Source organism: Camelus dromedarius, chromosome 4 (genome assembly GCF_036321535.1).
Source record: "Camelus dromedarius isolate mCamDro1 chromosome 4, mCamDro1.pat, whole genome shotgun sequence".
Classification (NCBI taxonomy): Eukaryota; Metazoa; Chordata; class Mammalia; order Artiodactyla; family Camelidae; genus Camelus; species Camelus dromedarius.
In genome coordinates this window covers 52,676,463-52,698,469 of record NC_087439.1, presented here as the reverse complement: position 1 = coordinate 52,698,469, position 22,007 = coordinate 52,676,463, and the positions used below count along the sequence as shown (strand labels likewise).

The 22,007-nt window shown below is 35.8% G+C and overlaps 1 protein-coding gene across 3 annotated transcripts in view; it reads left to right on the top strand.

The window, feature by feature from the left end:
- Positions 1–7,585, top strand: part of CWC22 (CWC22 spliceosome associated protein homolog) — a 56,064-nt gene extending 48,479 nt beyond the window's left edge. For all 3 annotated transcript variants that reach the window (XM_064484948.1, XM_031451753.2, XM_031451754.2), the window contains 3 exons: positions 1,150–1,251; positions 1,345–1,565; positions 5,879–7,585. In XM_064484948.1, the coding sequence (XP_064341018.1) occupies positions 1,150–1,251; positions 1,345–1,565; positions 5,879–6,450 (895 nt within the window). In that variant the 3' untranslated portion in view covers positions 6,451–7,585. The remainder of the gene's footprint in view (positions 1–1,149; positions 1,252–1,344; positions 1,566–5,878) is intronic.
- The last annotated feature ends 14,422 nt before the right edge of the window (positions 7,586–22,007 follow it).

Sequence of the window (22,007 nt, the reverse complement as noted above, 5' to 3'; positions counted from 1 at the left end):
GCTCACTGGAGTTTTCCAGTAATGGATATTTGTAGTTTTATTTTCAGTTTTACCCTAATTTTGAACCTTAGAGTGATAATTTTTTATTATCAATGGACAGTTGTGGATATATACAGGTGAATATCAATCATATAACTGTTCAAATTACTATACTGAACTAGGGTTTTGTTCCAAGACTATTATGTAATTCCTATCCTAGCTTTCTTATTTCTTATTTATTCAGATTGCCCATTGCCCACTCACATTGGCTACCACTCCGTTCACACTATGAAATCCTTTCAGATTTTTCTCAGTGACCACCTGCAGGATCTTTCTCAGTCCTCATGCCTCTTGACCTCTTGGTCTCACTCACACTGTTGACCACTTGTTCATGGTGGCTTCTCACTTTCTTCTCATTCTGCTGTACTCCTCTCAGCCTCTCTCTCCCTTGAGCCTGCCTCTCTAGTACTTGCCAAATCTGCCCTGGATTCTTCCTGCTCTGGGCCAATCCATCCCCTTCTCTTGGCTTCATATACTGATTTATTGGTCTACTTTGCTAACTCCACTTGTTGGTCCATTTAATGCTTTTCCTGACTCCACTTGTTAGTCCATTCAGTGTAGCACTCGAAACCACATGTCCAAAACCACATTATATTGTTAATGTTTTTCTATTTTTCCCCTCCGTAGAAATAGTAATTATATACAGTCTTCATCTTTGATTTCTCTTTTGTTGACTGCTTTCCCCACTCCCCTAGTGCCTTGCACAGTGCTGAGTATACATATGTTTATGTGTATACAACAGAGGAGTGGTTTTTTTTTTTTACTTTTCTGTATATACACTCGTATACAATAGAAGTATGTATATATAAGTTTATATGTGTTGTGTATGTATATCTATTCCAAGTATTTATGTGTGTTTAGGAAAGTTTTTTTTAAAAAACCTCTGTTGTATAATTATAGAAATCAATTTTAGTAACTTATGACTTGACTCTACTTTCATTTAAATAGCATGCATCCTAATCTAGTAAATGATTTTTAAATCACTTACTTGGTTGTATTTCATTTACTAATTAATATATAGAAAATCTGAAAAATGACTATATAAAGGACTCTGCCTTTTTATCCTGAAGCAGTCTGTTCTCTCTTGTTCATTTTTCTTTTCTTTTTTAGAACCCTACAGCCATTCTTTGAAGGATTATTACCCCGTGATAATCCAAGGAACACTCGGTTTGCCATCAACTTCTTTACTTCTATAGGCCTTGGAGGTTTAACGTAAGAATTATTATCAGAATGTTATTCAGCATATAAAATTACCTCACAGTTGCCTTCAAAGCTGAATCTAACAGAGATTATATTTTTAATTAGGGATGAATTGCGTGAGCATCTCAAAAACACACCAAAGGTCATTGTGGCACAAAAACCAGATGTTGAGCCAAATAAATCCTGCCCCTCCTCTTCCTCTTCTGCATCCTCCTCCTCGGAGTCTGACTCCTCTGCCTCTGCCTCGGACAGCAGTGATAGCAGTTCAGAGTCTTCTAGTGAAGAGAGCGATTCCTCGTCCACCAGTAGTCAGAGCTCGGCCTCAGGTACTGAAACTCATTTATAATTGATCATGCTCTTTTCCAATGAGTATACTGCTAGTAGTGTTTACAAGGGAAGAGAGTGATTTGATTGCTTATTTATTTTAGAGTTCAGTTATTTATAAGCCACGGATTAATAGTATAAATGATCGTCTATCATTGTTGCAGTCTGTACTGAATTCAACATTTATAATGCCAAGATTGCCTTCTGGAATCCTCTTCATAGGAATGAAGATATTCCATTTGCAGATATTTATTTGAGAGTTGACTGAAATGCCATTTATAATATCAATCTAGTTTACAGGAGCTTTTCTGATGTTTATATTTTAAAGAAATTTTAATTTTTTACTTTTAATAGTGAAGCTTTATATATGTGATTGACACATACCACACATTCAGTGCATACCTTATAAGTGAACAACTTTATGAATTTTCATAAACAGACCACATCCATGTAACTAGCACCCAGAACAAGAATGACCAGTACCACAGAAGTCCTCGTTGTTCTCTCTTCTAGTTATTACCATCCACCGCCTCATGGCAGCTACTGTTCTGATTTGTAATTCTATAAATAATTTTGCCAGCTTTTAACCTTAGAATTACATATTATGAACTCTGGCTTATCTTTCAGCATTATGTTTGTGAGATTCATTTGTACTGTTGCTCTCAGTTACAGTTCATTCATTCTCATTGCTATATAGTTTTTCACTATATGAATATTCCACAGCATATTTAACATTTCTCCTTTTTACTCAATGGAAATTTAAATTTATAGCATTCCCATGAATATTCTTGTACATATCTTTTTTTGTACGTATCTTTGTATATACTATATATATAGAGTCACCAAAAATGTTTATAATAGTATTTGTGGGGACACTTTTTATATATATACATTTTATGTGTGTGTGTGTATTTCTGTTGGGTATGTACCCAAAGGTGGAATCACTGGGTTGCAGGTTGTATGTAGATACTGCCAAACAGTTTTCCAGGTGGTTGTTCTAGTTTACAGTCCCACTAGCCACGTATGAGTGTTCCAGTAACTCCCATCTTCACTAACACTTTAATTGACATCTTTTTCATTCTAGCCATTTTGGTGGGTTTGTAATGAATTGCATTGTGGTTTTAATTTGTATTTCCTTGATCTCTAATGAAGTTGAGCACTATTTTATATATTACTGGCCATTTGGATATTTTCTTTTTGTTAAGTGGCTGTTGAAGTCTTTTGCCCCCTGTTTTTATTGAGCTCTCTTTTCTGTTGATTTGTAAGAGCTTTTGTGTGTTCTGGTTATGTATCTTTTGTCACATTATGTACTGCAAATAACTAGTCCCAATATTGTCTCTCCAGCCCTGCAGGGCTACCAGAGCTCTGCTGGTCTCTGTCCCTCAGCAGCAGCCCTGAATCAGCAGGTGCTCATGGAGAAAGTGGCATCAGCTTACCTCTCTGTGGTTCTGCCGTCTCTTCAATCTTGGCCCCTCTAGTCCTCTTTTTTTTTTTTTTTGGTCAGCTCTCCAGTGTCTTTATTTTTTACTTTTTATTTTGAACTAATTTTTGACTTATAAGAAAGTTGCAAAAAATAGTACCATGAATTCCCACATATTCCTCACCCAACTTCCCCTAATGTTAGCATCTTACATAACCATAGTTCAATTACCAAAACCAGGAAATTAACATTGGAACAGTACTGTTAACCAAACAACAGATCTTATTTGAATTTCATCAATTTTTCCACAAATGTCCTTTGTCTTGTTCCAGGATCCTCATTGCATTTAATTGTATTTTTCTTTAGTCTTCTACCCCAGTGGTAGTTCCTTTCAGGCTTTCCTTGTTTCAAATGGCTTTGACCCTTTTGAAGTCCTCTGGTCACTTATTTTGTAAAATGTCCCTCAATATGGAGATCTGTCCAATGTTTTCTCATGATTAGAATGAGCTTATGCATTTTTGGCCAGAATACCATAGAAATGACGTATTATTCTTAGTGTGCCTTATTGAGGAGTACATAATATTGATATGTCTTACTGATGACATTAACTTTGCTCACTTGGCTAAAGTGGTGTCTGCTGGATTTTTTCATGGGAACTGTTTTTCTGTGTGAAGTAGTCTCTTGTGGGGAGATAATTTGATATTATGCAGATCTCCTTTTTCTCCTCTGACTTGCAGTTTTCAGTTTTAGCATCCATCTTTGGATCTTATCTGCAACCCTTACTACTGTAGTGTTTGCCAAACAGTGGTTTTTCTATTTGTCTGTTTTATTCTACATTTAGTAATTGAATTTCTCCTGTAAGAAGGAGTTGTCCCCCCTCATTTATTTATTAATTCAACTATATATTTCTATCAGTGTGGACATGGGTATTTATCTTATTCTATGCTATCATTGATTGTGTTGTTGAAATCATTTCAGCTTTGGCAATTAGTAGTTCCTTTGGGTTGACTCCTGTGTTTCTTTCACATACGCCCATCTTTTTTTTTTTCTTTTTTTTTTCGCTTCCTTTCTTTATAGTATCCCAAGTTGTTCCAGATCTTTAGTGCCTTTAAACAGAAGATTTTAAAATTTTATCTGGCATTTCTAGTTGTTTTCAGCAGCATTACTAGTCTTCCACAGTCTTCTTCATCCTTCTTGGAAGGGGAAGTACTATAGTAAAGGATTTTTCAAATGTACATTTTCTGAGAAGGTCTGTTGTTTTCCCCAGGGCCAACTCTGCTTTCTTCCATCATAGTTTCTTATTCTGAATAAGAGATGGTCTGATTGTCCAAAATGCATGTCATTTCTTGTTTTTTTAATGTGCATTTCAGACAGGCAGCACTTTTCCCCACACCATAGTAGGTTGGAAGGTTAGTCTTTACACCCTTGTTTGACTTCGAAGTGTTTTACGTACCATGTGGCATCCAGAATTAGGGGACTCTCACTGCTTTATATTATTAGAGCAAGATTCCATTTGCTCATAGGAAGTCTTATTCTTGAATTGAAATATACTAACATTGGTCATTTACCATTCACTTCTTGTAATTCAAAAGAATTTGTTATTTCATGGTATCTGTTTTGAGAACAGATGATAACACAGCATGAACTGCTGCAATAAGGAAGCTTGCTGATTCAAAATTAATTTGCCTCATCATACAGTTTCAGTAGAGAGCTTTCACTTGTATCAATAAAATAGTAAATAGCATAAAAGCATATGAACTTCCCCCAAATTAGAAAATTGTAAAGCAAACACCAAAGAGAGAGGAGACTGCATATTATATATTATATGGCTCAGGTTTTAGTGTCAGTGAAGCACCAAGAGTGGTGTACAGCAGGGTCAGAGAGATGATTCTGCACAGAGCCAGATGGTTTCTGCTTGGGTAGCTGCAGCTCAGCTGAGCTGCTTGATAGGAACCAGAGAAATAGGTCCTTAGTGGCAAACCAACTGACTGTGCAAGGGTAGGCATTTGGCAGGAGAAATAGAGGTTGGTAACAATGAGGTTTGGGTGGCGGCAGGACAAGAATAGGCAGTTTTCCACCATATATTCTTTTTTCTGTATTCATATGAATTTGACAGAAATTTTGGTCATCTCAGTACCTTTGATGATGTTCCCAAACTAAATAACACAGATAAAGAGATTAAACTTGTTTTGTAGCTTAACATGGTAAAATGTCTCATTGTAATTATCTAAAATTTATTTTTGTGATCATATCAATAAAATTAAAAATTTCAAGGCATTCTTTAGAAGAGCTTACTCAGCAATCAAGCCTTTTTGGTTTTCTTAAAGCCTGTGAGTATATCTCAACAAAGCTTTTCTTTGCTAGTGCAGTTAGTGCTTCTCTGATAGCAGACCTATTGTTTTGTAGGAGGAGGTTTTTATTTGAAATATTATAGATTCATATTGTTAAGCAAACCCAGTCATCTACTCAACCCATCTTTTAGGAAGAGACTTTGCTGGTATGTGTGATCATTGTATATTAATTATGTACCAGATCTGACATAATATATGACATAATGCACATGGGCTGGAATTTATGTTTTGGATGAAATTTTTTAAGTGGAAATGTACCATTTTTTGTCACTTCATTAAAACTTTTACATTTGCTATAGTTTATTTAAAGTTGCTGTTTAAGGATTGAAACATTACGTTGGCAGCTAATGTTAATATATTGTATATTCTTAAACACTAAACATTTTGTATAATGTTCTGTCATCAGACTTTGCATTCAACCAGTTTGGCTCTGCATCCACTGTATCCGAATTAGTAAGCCTATAATGTATCAATAAATGTGATTTTTCAACTATGAAATTAAGATTGAAATAAAAGCTAACTGTATTTCATTTTATACATGCAGCTAAAGATACCAGAAAGAAGGGACATGGGAACCCCAGAAGTAAAGAAGTAGATAAATTGATCAGGAAACAACAAATAAACGATAGGAAACAAGAAGAAAGGAGACCAGAGCAGCGGCACCAGGAATCGAGGACTGAGAGAGAAAGGAGGTCAGAGAAGCCCAGAGACAGAGATTCAAGAGATCCCGTCACAAAGTACACTTCAGACAGAGGGGCTCCTTCTGAGCGAAATAGCTACAGCAGAGTCATGAATGACAGAGACCAAGAAATGCATGTAGATTTGGAACATAAGCATGGGGAGCCCAAAAAGAAAAGAGGAGAGAGAAGAAACTCTTTCTCTGAAAATGAGCACAGACACCAAAATAAAGACAGTGAACATTTTAGAAGAAAAGATAGATCCAAGTCAAGAGAAAAGAATAAAAAACATTCGGGCTCCAGAAGCGATGAAGATAGGTATCAGAATGGTGCCGAGAGGCGATGGGAAAAACCTAGCCGATACTCTGAACAATCCAGAGTATATAAGAAAAATCAGGACCGACGAAGGGAAAAGTCTCCAACAAAGCAAAAGAAGTAATTCTGCAAAATTACAGACACTGAAATAAATGCCTTATATTCAGTTGAAACAAATTATTTTTTACATTGATTGACGAACTTTATAGAGAATTCTTGTATAAAGTACTGGTTTGTATTTGTACATTTAAAAAAAGTTTTCATTTTAACTTTTTTTTTTTATTGATACATCTCAAGACCCTCCATGTAAAATTATTTGAAAAGTTTCACCAGAGAGGGATGTAATTCTTGCTTATATTTTGTTAATAAAATGATCAAATGCTCATTGAATCAGTGATTTTTTTCATTGACAAAAATTTCTTTTCTGCTAATGTTTTCAATTGTTTATGGAATTATTATAATGAATTATTAGTGGCTTTTTATTTGTGACTGAAGACCAAAATAGACAAATCATTTCAGTTTAACATTTTTGCTTTGTTAATGAGATGCTATGAACCTTCCTTAGGAGTCACCCTTTTTTTTAAAGTAGAGGAATTATCTTAAGTTTCATGTTAAGTCTTGAACAAAATAGGTGGGTATTTTTTTTCACAAGTGTTTTGGTGAAGCTAGGTTTATGTTTGTCTTTAAACAGATATACAGCTATATTATTTATAACTAGGACTTCTTTCATTGATAACATTTCTTCTTTCTGGACTGTTAGATTAACATGTAATTGGAATTCTTCGTGATTAGTGCTTTTTCTCAGCCTTGAAGTTATATCACTGTTGGTAAGTTAATATGTATTTAATTTTTAATTTAGATTTATAGGTTGTTGGAAAACATACAGTCATGAGCAATGTGGACAAGCCTAACTGAAATAATTCTAATTTTTTATAAGAATTTTAAGGGTTTCCATCATTGTAACTCTCACCAATTAATATGTGACCATATTATTTATTACCTTTGAAATAAAATATCACCTCTGAAATTTTAGATTTGCTGACAAGGCATTTCACCTTATTTACTAGATAGACGACTTGTACTTACTTGTTCACCTTAAAAGCACATAAAATCCGTTTTAGCTGAAGTTCAGGTTCAAGAATATGGGACCACCATTTTAATGTTTGGCTTTCAGGCATACGCTGATTCAAAATGTTTTCTATTTTTGTTGTCTAAAAACTTAAGTATAAGTAACAATAAAGTCATTATCAATAAAGAAATATTATTCTCTCCTCTTCCTCTCCCTCTGGCCCCCCAAAGTATTAATTGAATTTGACAGCTTGGAAAAACTCTTTTTAGCTTTTTCTCCAACTGCAGCGGTTAGAAGGTGGTAGGTTGTGATTAGAATGGACTGTCGTGGACAAGGTACGTTTCCCAGAACTGTGAAGCTCAGTGAATTGGATTCAAGGAGCACATAGGCTATAAGCCCTAAAGAAAGTAAGTAAGAGTTAATTTTTAACTGAACACTCATCTTCAGAGGTGGTAACAATGAAAGAACAACAGAGTAGAAATTTTATTTTCTTCACTTTAACCTTAGTTCATAATTTCTTTTCTAAATGTAAAAATGGGAAACCATTCTTTTTATTGAGTACTTAAGACCTTAAAGAGTTACTAAACTATAGTGTATAGTGTACCTGGTGGTAATAAATGCTATGAGGAAAAGTAGTGAAAGGAAAGAGTGTGGGATGATGGAGGGGGTGCAGGGAGGTGATGATTTTACATAAGAAGGTCAGAGAAGGTCTCTAATAAAGTAGGTGGTATTTGCTGTGGGAAGAACTGAGGCAGAAGGAAGTGCTGAGGCATAGATGTTTATTTATAGTAAATATCACCTGGAAATTTTTGTTCACATTTCCTGTTTTACTTAATTCAGTTTTTTTCTTAGTGCTTCACTATTTTATTTACTCTTTAAAATGCAGTTAACAGAACACCTAACTACCTTCATGCAGAAGTATTTAAGTGTAAGTGAGTCATATCAGGACATGGAATGGGTAGGGAACTGGACTATTTGCCTTCTTGATGCATTTCTGCAGCATCAGATATGTGTTCACATACACTGTCTGCCACTCAGGCAGATTTTTCACATCACCTTGCATGAATTTCTCATTGTTACTCAGTTTCTTAGCTTCCTTGCCTGTAATGTCCTGTTCCTCCATCCCTACCACCTACTCCCACAGTCACTCCCTTTATGCCGACTTCAAAGTCCACACTGCCTCTGAAGTCTCCTTCAAGCACCATACTTTGACCACCACCCACCCAGCTCACCTGCTTTAATGCTGCTATTCTAGCCATCTTTACTCCATCACAACTTTAGATCTATTAACTTTGAAAATTGGTTTTTTCTCCCCATATTACAGAAGAGTGAAGTCCACAGAGGATAATTAGTCCAGGCCACAAAGCTGGTAAGTAGCAGGACCAGATTTTAACCCAGATTAGCTTCATTCCAGAACTTCATTCATCCAACTGGAGGATAGAATGGCCAGAAACTTGAGAGAGTAGTATTTGAGTACCAGCCCTGCCATCCAACAGCTGTGTGGACTTCGGCAAATTATTTCATCTCTCTGACCTTCACATTCATCTTTAACTAGTTTATTGTGCCTACCTCACACAGTTGTAGTGGTGAAATGAAATAATGCAGTCAAAAGCCAGCAGTAATACATAGCACAAAGTGGGCATTCAATAAATCCTAGTTTTCTTTTTCCCCAGCATCTAGCAGAGACTTAGAAAAACACTGAGGTTCATTAACTGACTCATGATTGATTGCTCTTTTATATGTCATTTGTAGTATAGTGTTAAAAAAAAAAGATTGTTTTAAAATAGCTACACAGAAAATGAATAGATTTTTCTAGAATCAAAATGTGACAAAGAGTAATTCTCCATCACATTCTTCCTATTATAGTACTTCTTTCCCAGATGTATATGTTCTTTTAATTTAAGCAAGCAAGTTCCTATACCCATTATTTCAAGTTTCCCAAATGTGTTGTCAGAAAGAGGGAAAAAAGTTGTGGTCATCCCTGATAGTTAAAGAGAGAATTTTTTTTCTTGATTTTAGTACCCTGTTTATGCCATTTTCATTTTGACTCAACTGATGGGTTTTTTTTTCCTAATTCTTGTCTGCCTTATAATTTTATGCTTTCATGCATCAGGATTTTTTAGGAGCTGATTTTTTGTCCTAATCTGATTCTCACTTTTTCCAATGTAGTCAGATGTCCTTTCTGATCTTTCAGATTCTTCTGTTCCATGTTTATTCTACTGAATGTTTCTTTAGTCGTGCAAACTTTGATGTTCACTGGTATGCTAGGAGAGAATCCAGAGTGCTCGGTGTGACCTTCAGGAAACCTCTGTTCCCTTAGCGTGGACATTTCTGTGTATACACTTCCAAGCTCTAACTAAAACACTGCCAAATGATTTTCCCGGCTCTCCTTATTCTGATCTCTTATGTCCCCTCAGCCTTTCAGCCTTGGATATGCTCTACAACTTCCATTTATACCCACCCACATGTTTCTTTTTAAATGTCCTTAAAAACTTTTGAGTACATTGCATACCTCCAGTTAGAACATACTTTTTTTTAATGCCTTTATTGTCATATGGTTCCTATACAATAAACTACACATATTTCAGATGTACAATTTGATGAATTTTGATAAATGCATGAAGCCACCACCACAATCAAGATAGCTAACATTTCCCTCACTCCCCAAGAGGTACAATTTTTGAATTCCCAATTTATCCCTTACACCGCCTCTACCCCCTGGTAACCATAAGTTTGTTCTCTTGTCTGTGAGTGTTTCAGTTTTGTAGATAAGTTCATTGGTGTCCTTTTTTTTTAGATTCCACATATAAGTGATATCACATGGCTTTTTTCTTTCTCTTTCTGGCTTACTTCACTTAGAATGACGATCTCCAAGTCCATCCATGTTGCTGCAAATGGCATTATTCTTTTTGATGACTGAGTACTATTCCATTATATATATACACATACACACACACCACATCTTTATTCAGTCATCCGTCAGTAGACATTTGGGTTTCAATGTCTTGGCTATTGTAATAGCACTGCTGTGAACAATGGAGTGCTTGTGTCTTTTTGAGTTGTATTTTTCTCCAGATATATGCCCAGGAGTGGGATTGCTGGATCATATGGTAAGTCTATTTTTAGTTTTTTAAGGAACCTCCATACTGTCCTCCATAGTGGCTGCACCAATTTTGATTCCCAGAACATACATTTCTTGAAGTCAGTCTGACCTATGCATTGTATGTTTTCTAGGGATAAATGAGAGGACATCTCCTCACCATTACAAACTGCCCTCCTCACCACACAATGCCATGCATGGGGAGGAATGAAGCTATTGAGTTCTCCATAGGCCAGCTTTGCACAGATAGAAGAAAGGAGATACTCAGCTAACCAAAGTCACTTAGGGTACGCATGTCTATGTGTACATACATACAGAAGAGCACAGGCCTCCTTTTACAAAGACTCAGGTTCATATAGAGTAATTTACTACTGTTTGGCTAACATTTAAATCTGACTTAAATCTCATTTGAGTCTGACTTTTATCTCACCTATATTCCTTGCTGGCGGTTCACCTTCAGACAGGTCTTTTAACCTCTGGGTCTCAGTTTTCTCATATGTAAAATTGTTTAATAATAGTAACTCCCACAAATAGTGAATGATCTCTGTGGCGTTCTTAGAACAGGGCCTGAAACTGAGTTCTCATTGTTACTGTTACGTTGTTTCTGTTGTCACTGATGCTGACGTAGTACCACTAGACCAGGAACTACAAAGGCATAATACCTGCAGGGGCCAGGTGGATAACACAGATGAAACAATCAAATGCGATAGTAAACTGGAGTTATTAAAAGGCAGCAACACATGCTCAGCTCCATCTAATTATGCCTGTACAAAAGGTGGTCAAATCTGCCTGGTTTTCAGTAGAGTTAAAGAATAAGAATTTGTACGTAGCTTTTGATTGCTAAATGTTCACAATGACTTTCTGTGAGTTTAAAACAGCCAAAAGTTTTTTGAAAGTCCAAACAAAGCAATCTGTAGGTAAAATTAGCTTTTGAGTAGCCAGTTTGTGACTCTACTCCAGACCATCAAGAACAATTTATTACTTAATTTTGAAATGACACTGTTTATCATACAAAAAGATCATTGTGTGGTTTTTGCTCTTCATAATAGTGGGAGAATAGGCTTTTCATCTTTCTTGAGAAACCTCATTTAATTTGCTAACCTCGGTAATCCCCTCCAGCTAAACAGCTTTAAAACTTTTGTCAGGTTTCAGTGCTGCATTTCATTAGCGTACTCTCCATAATGTCATGTATCCTAAACAATTCATTGTTCCTCAGATCTGCACCTTTTCTAACTTAACTGCAGTTGATTCCACCAATCTCTCATCACACTTTGCATTTTCAGAGCTTGTCCCGACCTCAAATCACCAAATTCTATCTATATTGCTTTTGGAAATCTTTGCATATCTTCCCACCCAAACCGTCACCACCAAAGTTCTGGCCCTTTTTATTTTGTAGCTGGACTTGGACAATAGTTTATTGATCATCTGTGTGTCAGGCACTGTTCTAAGGGTATAACAAAGAACAAACAAACAGGGATCTGTTTTCAATTGAGCCTAAATTCTTGCAGGAAAAATCGATCAAGTTTAAAAAAAAAAAAAACAGCTTATACTTTGCAAAATGTTAGCTATTCAGAAAAGTCAAAAGAACAGTGCAGTGGCCAGCTGTATACCATCGACCTAGGTTCCTATTAATCTAAAGCATTACTTTCATCCTGTCCTCCCCTTATACATTGAAGTCCAACTAATCCTCTAGCATTTCTTTAAAGTTCAAGTTCAATCTGTCTTCCTCAATGTTTGTTCTAGGAGCTGCCATCCATTGAACAGTACTCAAGAAATTTGTCATAATTTTTACAAAAACCGTAAGGTAAGAGATATCCTAATTTTACAGCTTACATGCTCATGTCTACCCAGCTAAGACATGGCAGAGCCAGGACTCATCCACCCCATCATCACACATGACAGATGAAATCATTTCTTTCTTAAGATTACCCTGCCATACAGACCCTGTTCTAGCCAGGCTGGTTATTTACTGCCCTGAAAGACTATTCTTTCTCATCTCTGAATTTCTGCCTCCCTCCTACCTTCCACCTAAAATACCCTTTTCTATTTGCCTCTTCATATTTTCAAGATTGAACATACATACACTTTGCTAACATGAAGTTTGCCCTGATACAGAACCCAGCAATGGCTTTTCCTTCTACAGCACCTGATGCATAATAAAGGCCTTGTAATTAGCACTTATGTATTGTACAGTGAGATCATTTTTATTTTTTATCCTAACACACACCCCCACCTCGCCGCCCCCAAATAGAGTATTCATTTGCCAGTGGCAGGAGTTTTGTCTTACTAAACATTGCCGTTCTGTCTGAACCTCACTAGAGACCAGGGTTTCTTAACCCCAGTACTACTGACATTTTCGGCTAGTTAATTCTTTGTTGCGGGAGCCTGTCCTGTACACCTTAGAATGTTCAGCAGCATCCCTGGCCTTACCTGTTAGATGCCAGTAGCACCAGTCTCCCAGTCCTGACAATGAAAAATGTCTTCAGACATTGCCAAATAGGCCCTTAGAGGCAAAATTGTCTCCAGTGACTACCGCTGCCGTAGACCTAGCACTTAGGAAATACTCTTTAGTGGGTCCCAATGCTAGTGCTTATTCTGGGAACCTCACTGTCTCCACTCGTATAAAGCTGTGTCTACTTATACTGCCCTCTTGTTTTTGTGAGGGCAAGATTTGTTTTAAAGGAGGAACTCATCATTTAATAGAGTAGCGGGCAGCAATATTGTTTTTGTTTAGCCAAATATTCTGATATCTCATTCTAGAGAACACATTCTGGTTGACATTTTAAAAAGTAGATTTTCTGTAAATGGAAGTATGATTAGCCTGTTAATATAATTGTCTCATATAGGTTCTGGTTTCTCCTTGTAGCTGTTTATTATAACTGACACATTTTAGAAGTAGAAAACAACCAGCTGTGACTACTGAATTATTTTTAATTCTATATTAGAGAATTAAGTTATCTGATATCCAAAAACCTTAATTTTTGATCATACACTTTAGTGACAGCCAAATGGTTGTTAAAGTGAATTAACTAGTCATTTAATCAGTAATTTCATGCATTACAAAACCTAAAAGATTGAGCAAATAGGATTGAACCTCCTGCGAGTTGGCTTCCCTCCTAGAAAAAAGTCCTGGAACAGAATCTGGTATGAATTAGGAGTCTTTATGAGTCCCATACTTTATATAACACCCTGTTTTGTTATCAGAGATCTTCCCTTCTCCAACACTATTTTTATGACCAATATATGGGAAGCCCCTATGAGGGCATTTGCTATTTTTATATGAGGATTATTCCTTCTTTCCCATCAGATAATTTGGGTAAACCTACCAATGAAGGAACTCTTTGGCCTGGCCATAAAATCACCTGACACCCCTGAGCAATGCCACTGGTTCACGAATGAACATGTAACCTGTGTCAGGCCACTCAGAGTCCTTCCCCAGTAGTTTTTCAATTTGGAGTGTGAAACACAGGACCATGTCTAATGGCACGTAGACCAAGAAAGGTGTTTATTGAAGCTGGAGCATCCACTGCCCCATGGAAAAAAAGCCCATTTGCAGTAGAGAACAACAGGGCAGCTCCAAAGCAATCAGTGCCCAGATGAAGGAGGAGTCCTCACAATTTTGTTATCTCTCTAAATAAATTTAATTGTGGCTGATACCAGACTTCCCAGTTATATGAACCAATGAATTTCCTCTTCTACTTAAGCTACTTTGATTCAGATTTGTACCACTTGCACTAAAACCGTATGTATTAATTCAGAGTGATTCCTGTTGATGGGCAGTTTGGACTCATTTGGGTAGTGAGGACAGCTCTTCCCACCTTACTATACTTTTGCTTACAGACATCTGCTTGGAGCCCTGTCTTTTGGGTATAGATGGAAATAAATATAAACTCAATAAAGATAGCCTGTGAAAAAACTATAACAAAGGACTTTTGGGTAGCTCTTAATACTTTACAGAAATATTTAAATGAGTGCTTTTAAATGAGATTAATTTTATTACTAGTGATTTTCAATGAGTTTAATTTGAAATGAGGTGAATTTTATTACTAGTGCTCTACTTTTATATAACAAAACCTCACTTTTCCTACATCACTCTTCTTGGGCTTTGAAATGTTTTGCACAGATGTAACAATTCAATTCACAAATAAAAATTGGTTTCATATTACCAGTGAAAAGGACTCACTGCAGCTATTTTGGGAGCTGTAATGCCTCCTTTAAACCACAAAGGTACTTGAGCACATTACCTTAACAACTAATGTATTCTCCTGATCCTTTTACAATATGAAATACTGAACAGTAAGAAGACTTCGAACATTTGGAGTCTTCTTTCACAATATAAATGCCATCTGAAAATCCTATTCTACACAAATATATGCAGAGATGCTTCCTTGAAATACAGAAAAAAATGTGAAAAGTAAATATTGCCACTGTTCCTCAAGTTTTGAGAATAATTTTGCTTGTGCCCTTAATATTACTTTTTGTCCAAAAACAAGCAAATAAAACTCTTAGGGATAGTTATCCAAAGAGGGAAAAGAGGAAGGAAAATTGTGCTTGTAGTTAATGAAAGATGCTGCATTGCACACTAGGCTGGAGGCAGGTATTGGAGAAGTGATAGGAGACGTGGGAGGCACTGGAGAGGAATAGGCCTTTACTTTTGAAAAAGAGTTGTTTACTACTGTCGACGCTTCTTGAAAGTCAGAAGTTCAACTTTAATTCCTTTGTATCCCCAGGTTCAAATTGAAAATCTCTTGTAGGTACTTAATAAGCATTTGATGAAAGAATGTATTTCATAGTAGAGCAAGAGAAAGTAGAAGGCAATAATGCTTAAAACCTTAGACACCAAAATGAGGATTAAAATGTATGCATCAAAGTGTGTTGGAGGGGAAAAATGCATGGAAGTGCTGGGAGTATAAATGAGTAAAACCAATTTGACAATATTAGCTGAATTTGGGCATACATGTTCCCCACGAGCCAGCAATTTCACTCCGAGGTGCTCAACAGGACAGCGGAACACTGCATGTTCAATGTGGGAGGTTGGTAAAAGGGCGCTAACTTTCAGTTATAAGATAAATAATGTCTAAGGATCTAATGTATAATGTGGTGACTACAGTTGATAACACTATTATATAAATAAAATTTGCTAAGAAAATAGAACATAGATGTTCTTACCAAAACCCAAAACAAAACAAAACAAAGGTAAATACATGATATGAGAGATGTGTTAGCTCAATGAGGGGCACATCCTTTCACAATACATACATATATCAAATCATCACTTTGTACACTTTAACTATCTTATAATTTCATATGTCAATTATACTTCAATAAAGCTGGGGGGAGGGGAGCACTGCATGTTGGGTACTTATGTATTTAAACAATAATAACACTGCAAACATTTTTAATCTTCTTTCTTCTCAAAAGAAATGTATACACATGTGCACAAAAAGATGTATACAAGAATATTCAGAATAGCATTATTCATAATAGCCTTAAATTGGAAATACCCCAAACATTCATCAGTAGTAAAATGGATAAATAAAACTTGTGTTTTATTCATGCAATGGAATGCTATACAGAAATGAAAATGGTAAAAACCACAGCTATGTTCAACAGCATGGATAAATCTAAAGAGCATAAATGTTCAAAAGAACTCAGACTCAAAGGAACACACACTATGTGACCCCAATAATATGAAGTAGGAAAACAGTAAAACTGACCTAATCAGAATAGTGGTTATCTTTGGGGAGGGAGAAGAGATAAATGGGACCATTAGGGTACTAGTATTGTTCTATTTCCAGAAATAAGTGTTAGTTACACAAATGTCTTCACTTTGTGCTAATGCATTGATTTATATGTACACTTTCTGTTCAGGAGCAAAAGCAAGTTAAAAGAAAAAAGATACAGATGTGTAAAATCTACAGGTACTTTTGGCCTTCTTTCTAACTCAAATACAGCTGTAATTATTGCCTCATGTTAACTGTATACAAAAATGCATGATGTGGGAGATTGCATTAATGGCCACAAATATCTCTAGTCTCTCTGCATGCCCCTTATCCTTAAGAGATATATTCTGCTACTCCATTGTTGGAACCAAAAGAGATACCCAATGCTGAATCTGAGTATTTATCTGAACCCTAGTTAGAATTTCAGCCATTTTACAAGAATATATTTTCACACCTCTATAAGAGGTTTGAATCTAGGTATATGACTTGCTTTGACCAATGGAGCATTAGCAAATATGCACAGGGAGGCTTGAATAGTATTGTCTGTGGGGCTTGGCCTCTCTTCAGGCTGGAAATCCTTTTTCCATCAAGTGCACAAGCCCAGGCTAGCTTGCTGGGTGATGAGAGGCCATGGCCACCTGCCTAGCCTTTATTGAGCCAACTCAATAAATTAGCCCCCTAGGCCAACTAGGCACCAAATATAAGTGAGCCCTGATCTGGTTGGCAAAGACTGGAAGAACCACTCAGCCAACCCTCAGAACTTTAAGAACTAATAAATGTTTGCTTTTTTAAGCCACTGGTTTTGAGTATTTTGCTACACAACAAAAGCTAACAGAACAATGATCTCTGAACTTTTTACACAGCAACTAGTAGAATACATTTCACATACTATTACACACTTAACAAATGTTCTAATAATGATGATTTCCACTTGTTCTTTTAGTCTTTTCTCCCAAGTAGTCAGTTTTACAACATAAACCCCCAATATTTAGCTTCACAAATGTTGAAAAGTTTTAAATGTCTGTTGCATTGTTTTCTATCATTGTTGGTTGTTTTGTTGTGTTTTACTATACCGGCCTATTTGGAAGCTCTGGAAAAGAACTTCAGATAAGTTTCTCCCCACAAACCAAGCTGATCACTGTTTCCTATCTGTTTAGAAAATAATAGTCAAAACTGTTCTTCAGTCACTGCATGATTTTTTCCTAAGGAATACATGAGAAATGTACAAATTTACTATGGAGGGTTGTGGAATCTACTTTCCTTTAAGTTTTTGAAAGAAAGACTTCTCTCCTTTTTGAACATATCTAAGGGTAATCTTTTGCTCCCCATGATGTTAGTTCATGCCACAAATGCAGCATAAAGAAGCAAGCCCAGGAAAAGTTGGCATGCATCTCTTTGCAATGTAGTAGGACTGCCAATAATTTTTATAATGTTCCTACCTCTAAGAGACTTGTGGCTTATAATCTGAGATTTTAGGAGATTTCTATATAATAAATTAGTTCTGTCAGCTCTGCATGGTAGTCCCTATCTCTTGTCTTTCTGATGTGTATTACTAATCAGAGGTGTAGGATGAGGGAGACTCTGGTGAATAATTAACACAACTGTGTGGCCACAATACGAAAACCTACCCAAGTATATGTTCTGCTGACAGAGGCTCAATAATACAATCATTGAACTATTAGGAGTATTGCAGAGAATGCCATCTCTATTCTTGCTGTTTCTACTGGTCCCAAGTACTTCAAATTTGAAAAGAATAAACACAGGCTTATGTAGTGGATGTTGTGAAATATTAACTGATATGTTTTTCCCTTTCACCTCCCTCCCATTACTTTTTATTATCCAGTTCACTCTTTTCAGTATTTAAATCATTAGGCAGGTGACCTATTGTCCTCAGTGGAAGTTATCCCAGTAGAACCAGAGAACAAAGATGTCAAGTCTTGGCTTTGAGTTTCAAAAGAGTAAAGCAGGAATATTTGGGAGAATATGTGATGAGGAGGGCTTAGTTTTTATTGCTCCTAGCTAAAATAAAGATTCTCTGAATTTGAAGGGAAAACAGAGGACCTTGTATAAATTTGAAATTCTTGGAGTTAAGGAGTCCCATAACCTGCAGCCCTTTTGGGTTTCCTGGGAAGGTGACAAGCCCTGAAGAATTCTTTATATCATCATAGCACTGGAGAGTGCATTAGAAAAGTCTAAAGACAAGGAATAGACAGAAGAATCTTAGGATGCTTTATAGATTCTTGTGAAACTCAATCAGGAGAGGGAAATAGCCAAAAGATTTTCTGTAAATATGACACTGACAACCTGTGGATTTGTGGTTTGGGGCCTCCCAAAAGGGAGAAGGCACAGCAGCAGATACAGTGTGAAACCCACAACTAGAGAGTAGACAAGTACTCAGACATCACAGGATTTGCCAGTGTAGAAGAGTGGTGATAACTGAAATATTCCAAGACAGACCCATGACACCAAAGAATGAGAAGATCAATCCAGGGTAGAAGATGCAGAGAAAGATTCATGGCTTCACTGGGTTTACCCCAAATTGACTAGATTAACTTTTCTGTCACTAAATAGAATAGAGTTCAAAACAGACTCTTTCAATACAAATAGAATAGCATGTCTTGTGATCTAGAATGAAGAGGCTATAAGATATAATGCAGGGCCAGATCATAAAGGGCATGGTAATCTGTGCTGTGGGGAGCCACTGAAGGGCTTCAAAGCTAGTTATAGGATCAGCTCTGTGCGTTTGTTAGGAATTATCTCTCAGCAATGTACAGACTGCACTGGAGAATAAGCAAGCCTTGGTGACAAAGTAGGATGATGGAGAGGCAGTGAGAAGGAGAGGAGGCTCCAGAGTTGAGAGGCTTCTTTGGGGTGAGGTTCACTTACATCAGACATAGTCTCCATGATGGTTCAAAAAACTGCTATTATATTGCGAGTAACATCATCAAGAAAAGACTGAGGACCCATGGTATCAAGCCTAAGTTAATGTAATCATGGGATTAATCCTTTTGTATAGGATTTAAGAGAGTCTTAGGTTATTAAATACCTAGGCTGGCCCTTCTGCATCCATTTATGGTGTAGGATATGGAAAGTCACAAGAAAACATTATTCCTACCTTAACAGTGAGAACAATCTGGATTACATACAAATTCATAGTTTTATTTTGTTTTCTGGGGTCATAGAAGAGAGCTGAGGATGTAAAGAAATCTATTAAGCTACAATTCAGAAAGCGAGAGAAGAGATCCACAGATGCTCCATTCTTGGTGGAACAGCCAGAGGAGGAGGACGCTGCCACAAAAGTGGGTAAGAAGGAAATGGCTGAGCTTTGAAACACATTGTTAAAGGCTGAGCAAAGGCTAGTGTCATGACTCAGGAAGATCCCTATACGCAAAGACAATATGCTCTCATCCATCAGAGTGAGACTTTTTAAAATATTAGACTCTTCAAAACAAAGAGTATTCCTAGATGAATGAGGGACATTTCAAAATAATAAAACAAAAAATTTATGTATGCACCTAATAAAGTTCTTAAATGCTTGAAGTTATCAGTATGAAACAGACAAATCTAGTGGGAGATTTTAGCACCTCAGTAAATGATAGAGCAAGTAGACAAAAAAAAATCAGTAAGGATATAGAAGACAGGAAAATCTGTGTCAGTTAACTTGACCTAATTGTCACTTTCAGAACACTACAGCCGAAACAAAGGAATACAAATTCTTCTCAATTTCACATGGAAAATCTGTCAAGATAGACTATATAAAGGGCCTTAAAACAAGTCTCAATAAATTCCAAAGGTTGAAATCTTTGGAATTTGTTTTCTGACCACAATAGTATTTTTTCTTTATTGACATATAGTTGATTTACAATATTAGTTTCAGGTGTACAGTGTAATGATTCATTATTTTTAGATTATACTCCATTTAAAGTTATTACAAAATTCCTGTGCTCTACAATATATCCTTTATAATTATTTATTTTATACATAGTAGTTTGGTCCCCTACTCTATCTTGCCCCTCTCCCCTTCCCTCTTACCACTGGGAACCACTAGTTTGTTCTCTATATCTGTGAGTCTGTTTCTCTTTTGTTATATGCATTTATTTGTTTTATTTTTTTAAATATCACGTATAAGTGATAACATAGAATATGTATTTATCTTTCTCTGTTCAACTTATTTCACTTAGCCTAATACCCTCTATGTTCATGCACACTGTTGCAAATAGCAAATCTTCATTCTCTTTATGGCTGAGTAACATTCCATTGTATATATAAACCACATCTTCTTTATAAATTCATCTGTTTTTGGACACTTAGTTTGCTTCCATAACTTGGCTATTGTTAATAATGGCGCTATGAATATTGGGCTGCATGTATCTTTTTGAATTAGGGTTTTTATTTATTTTTTTAGCTACATATTCAGGAGTGGAATTGCTGGATTATATGGTAATTTTATTTTTAGTTTTTTGAGGAAATTCCATACTGTTTTCCATACGGTTTACCAATTTACATTCCCATCAACAGTGTACCAGGGTTCCCTTTTCTCCAGACCCTCACCAACATTTGTTATTTCATAACAATATTAAGTTAGAGATTAATAACATTAAGATGTCTAGAAAATACCCAAATACTTGGAAAATAAACAACACATTTCTAAATAACTCATGGACCAAAGAAGAAATCACAAAAGAAATTAAAGATATTTAGAACTAAATAACAATTAAAACATTTCAAAATGTGTGGCATGCAGGTAATGCTGTGCTTAGAGGTAAATTTATATTTCAAACATAAATGCTTATACTAAAAATATATAGTTTTAATCTTTGTATTATAAGCTTATACTTTTACTTCTCAATTTTTATATTTCATATTCATTTTATAATATAATACAAATTTCAATATAAGTTTATATTAGGGACAAATGTAGATTAAATGACCTGTGTTTCCAAGAAGCTTGAAAAATTAGAGCAAATTAAGCCCAATATAATTAAAAGAGATGATCTAATAAAACAGGAGTTGAAATCAGTGAAATAGAAAATGGACAAAAACAGAAAAATAAAGTGTCAAAATTAGGTTCTTTGAAAAGATTAATAAAATCGATAAATAACAGAACTGATCAAAAAAAGGTAAAGTGCAAATAGCCAATACTAAGAATGATAGAGAGGACATCAGTACAAATTCTGCAGATATTAAAGGATGAAAAGGGATAATATAAACAAGTTTATGTCAATAAGTTAAATAGCTTAGATGAAATAGGCAAATTCAAAGTAGATACAAATTACAAAAACTAACATGACAAAATGTAAAAAACCTTGATAGACATATATGTTAAAGAACTCAAAACCTTCATATAAGACAAATATAAAACTTCCCAAAATTTCAGAAAATACAGAAAGAAGAAACACTTCCCAGCTTGTTTTATGAAGCCAGATTTCCCTGATATCAAGACCAGATAAGAATATTCAAGAAGAGAAAATTACAGCTCAATACACACCCACCACGATGACTGAGATGAAGGTGACTGACAGTACCCACGTTGGCAAGGAGTGGATCAACCAAAGCCCTCATACATTTGTGGTAGGAGTATAAAATGGTACAACCTCTTTGGAGAACTCTTTGGCATTTAAAAAATATATTTACTTAATAATCCAGCAATCCCACACATAAATATTTAATCTGAAAGAAATTAAAACATATTGTTCACCAATGCCTTATACAAAAATATCAATAGCAGCTTTATTTGTAATAGCTAAAAACTGGAAACCTCCCAGGTGGCCATCAACAGGAAAATGGAT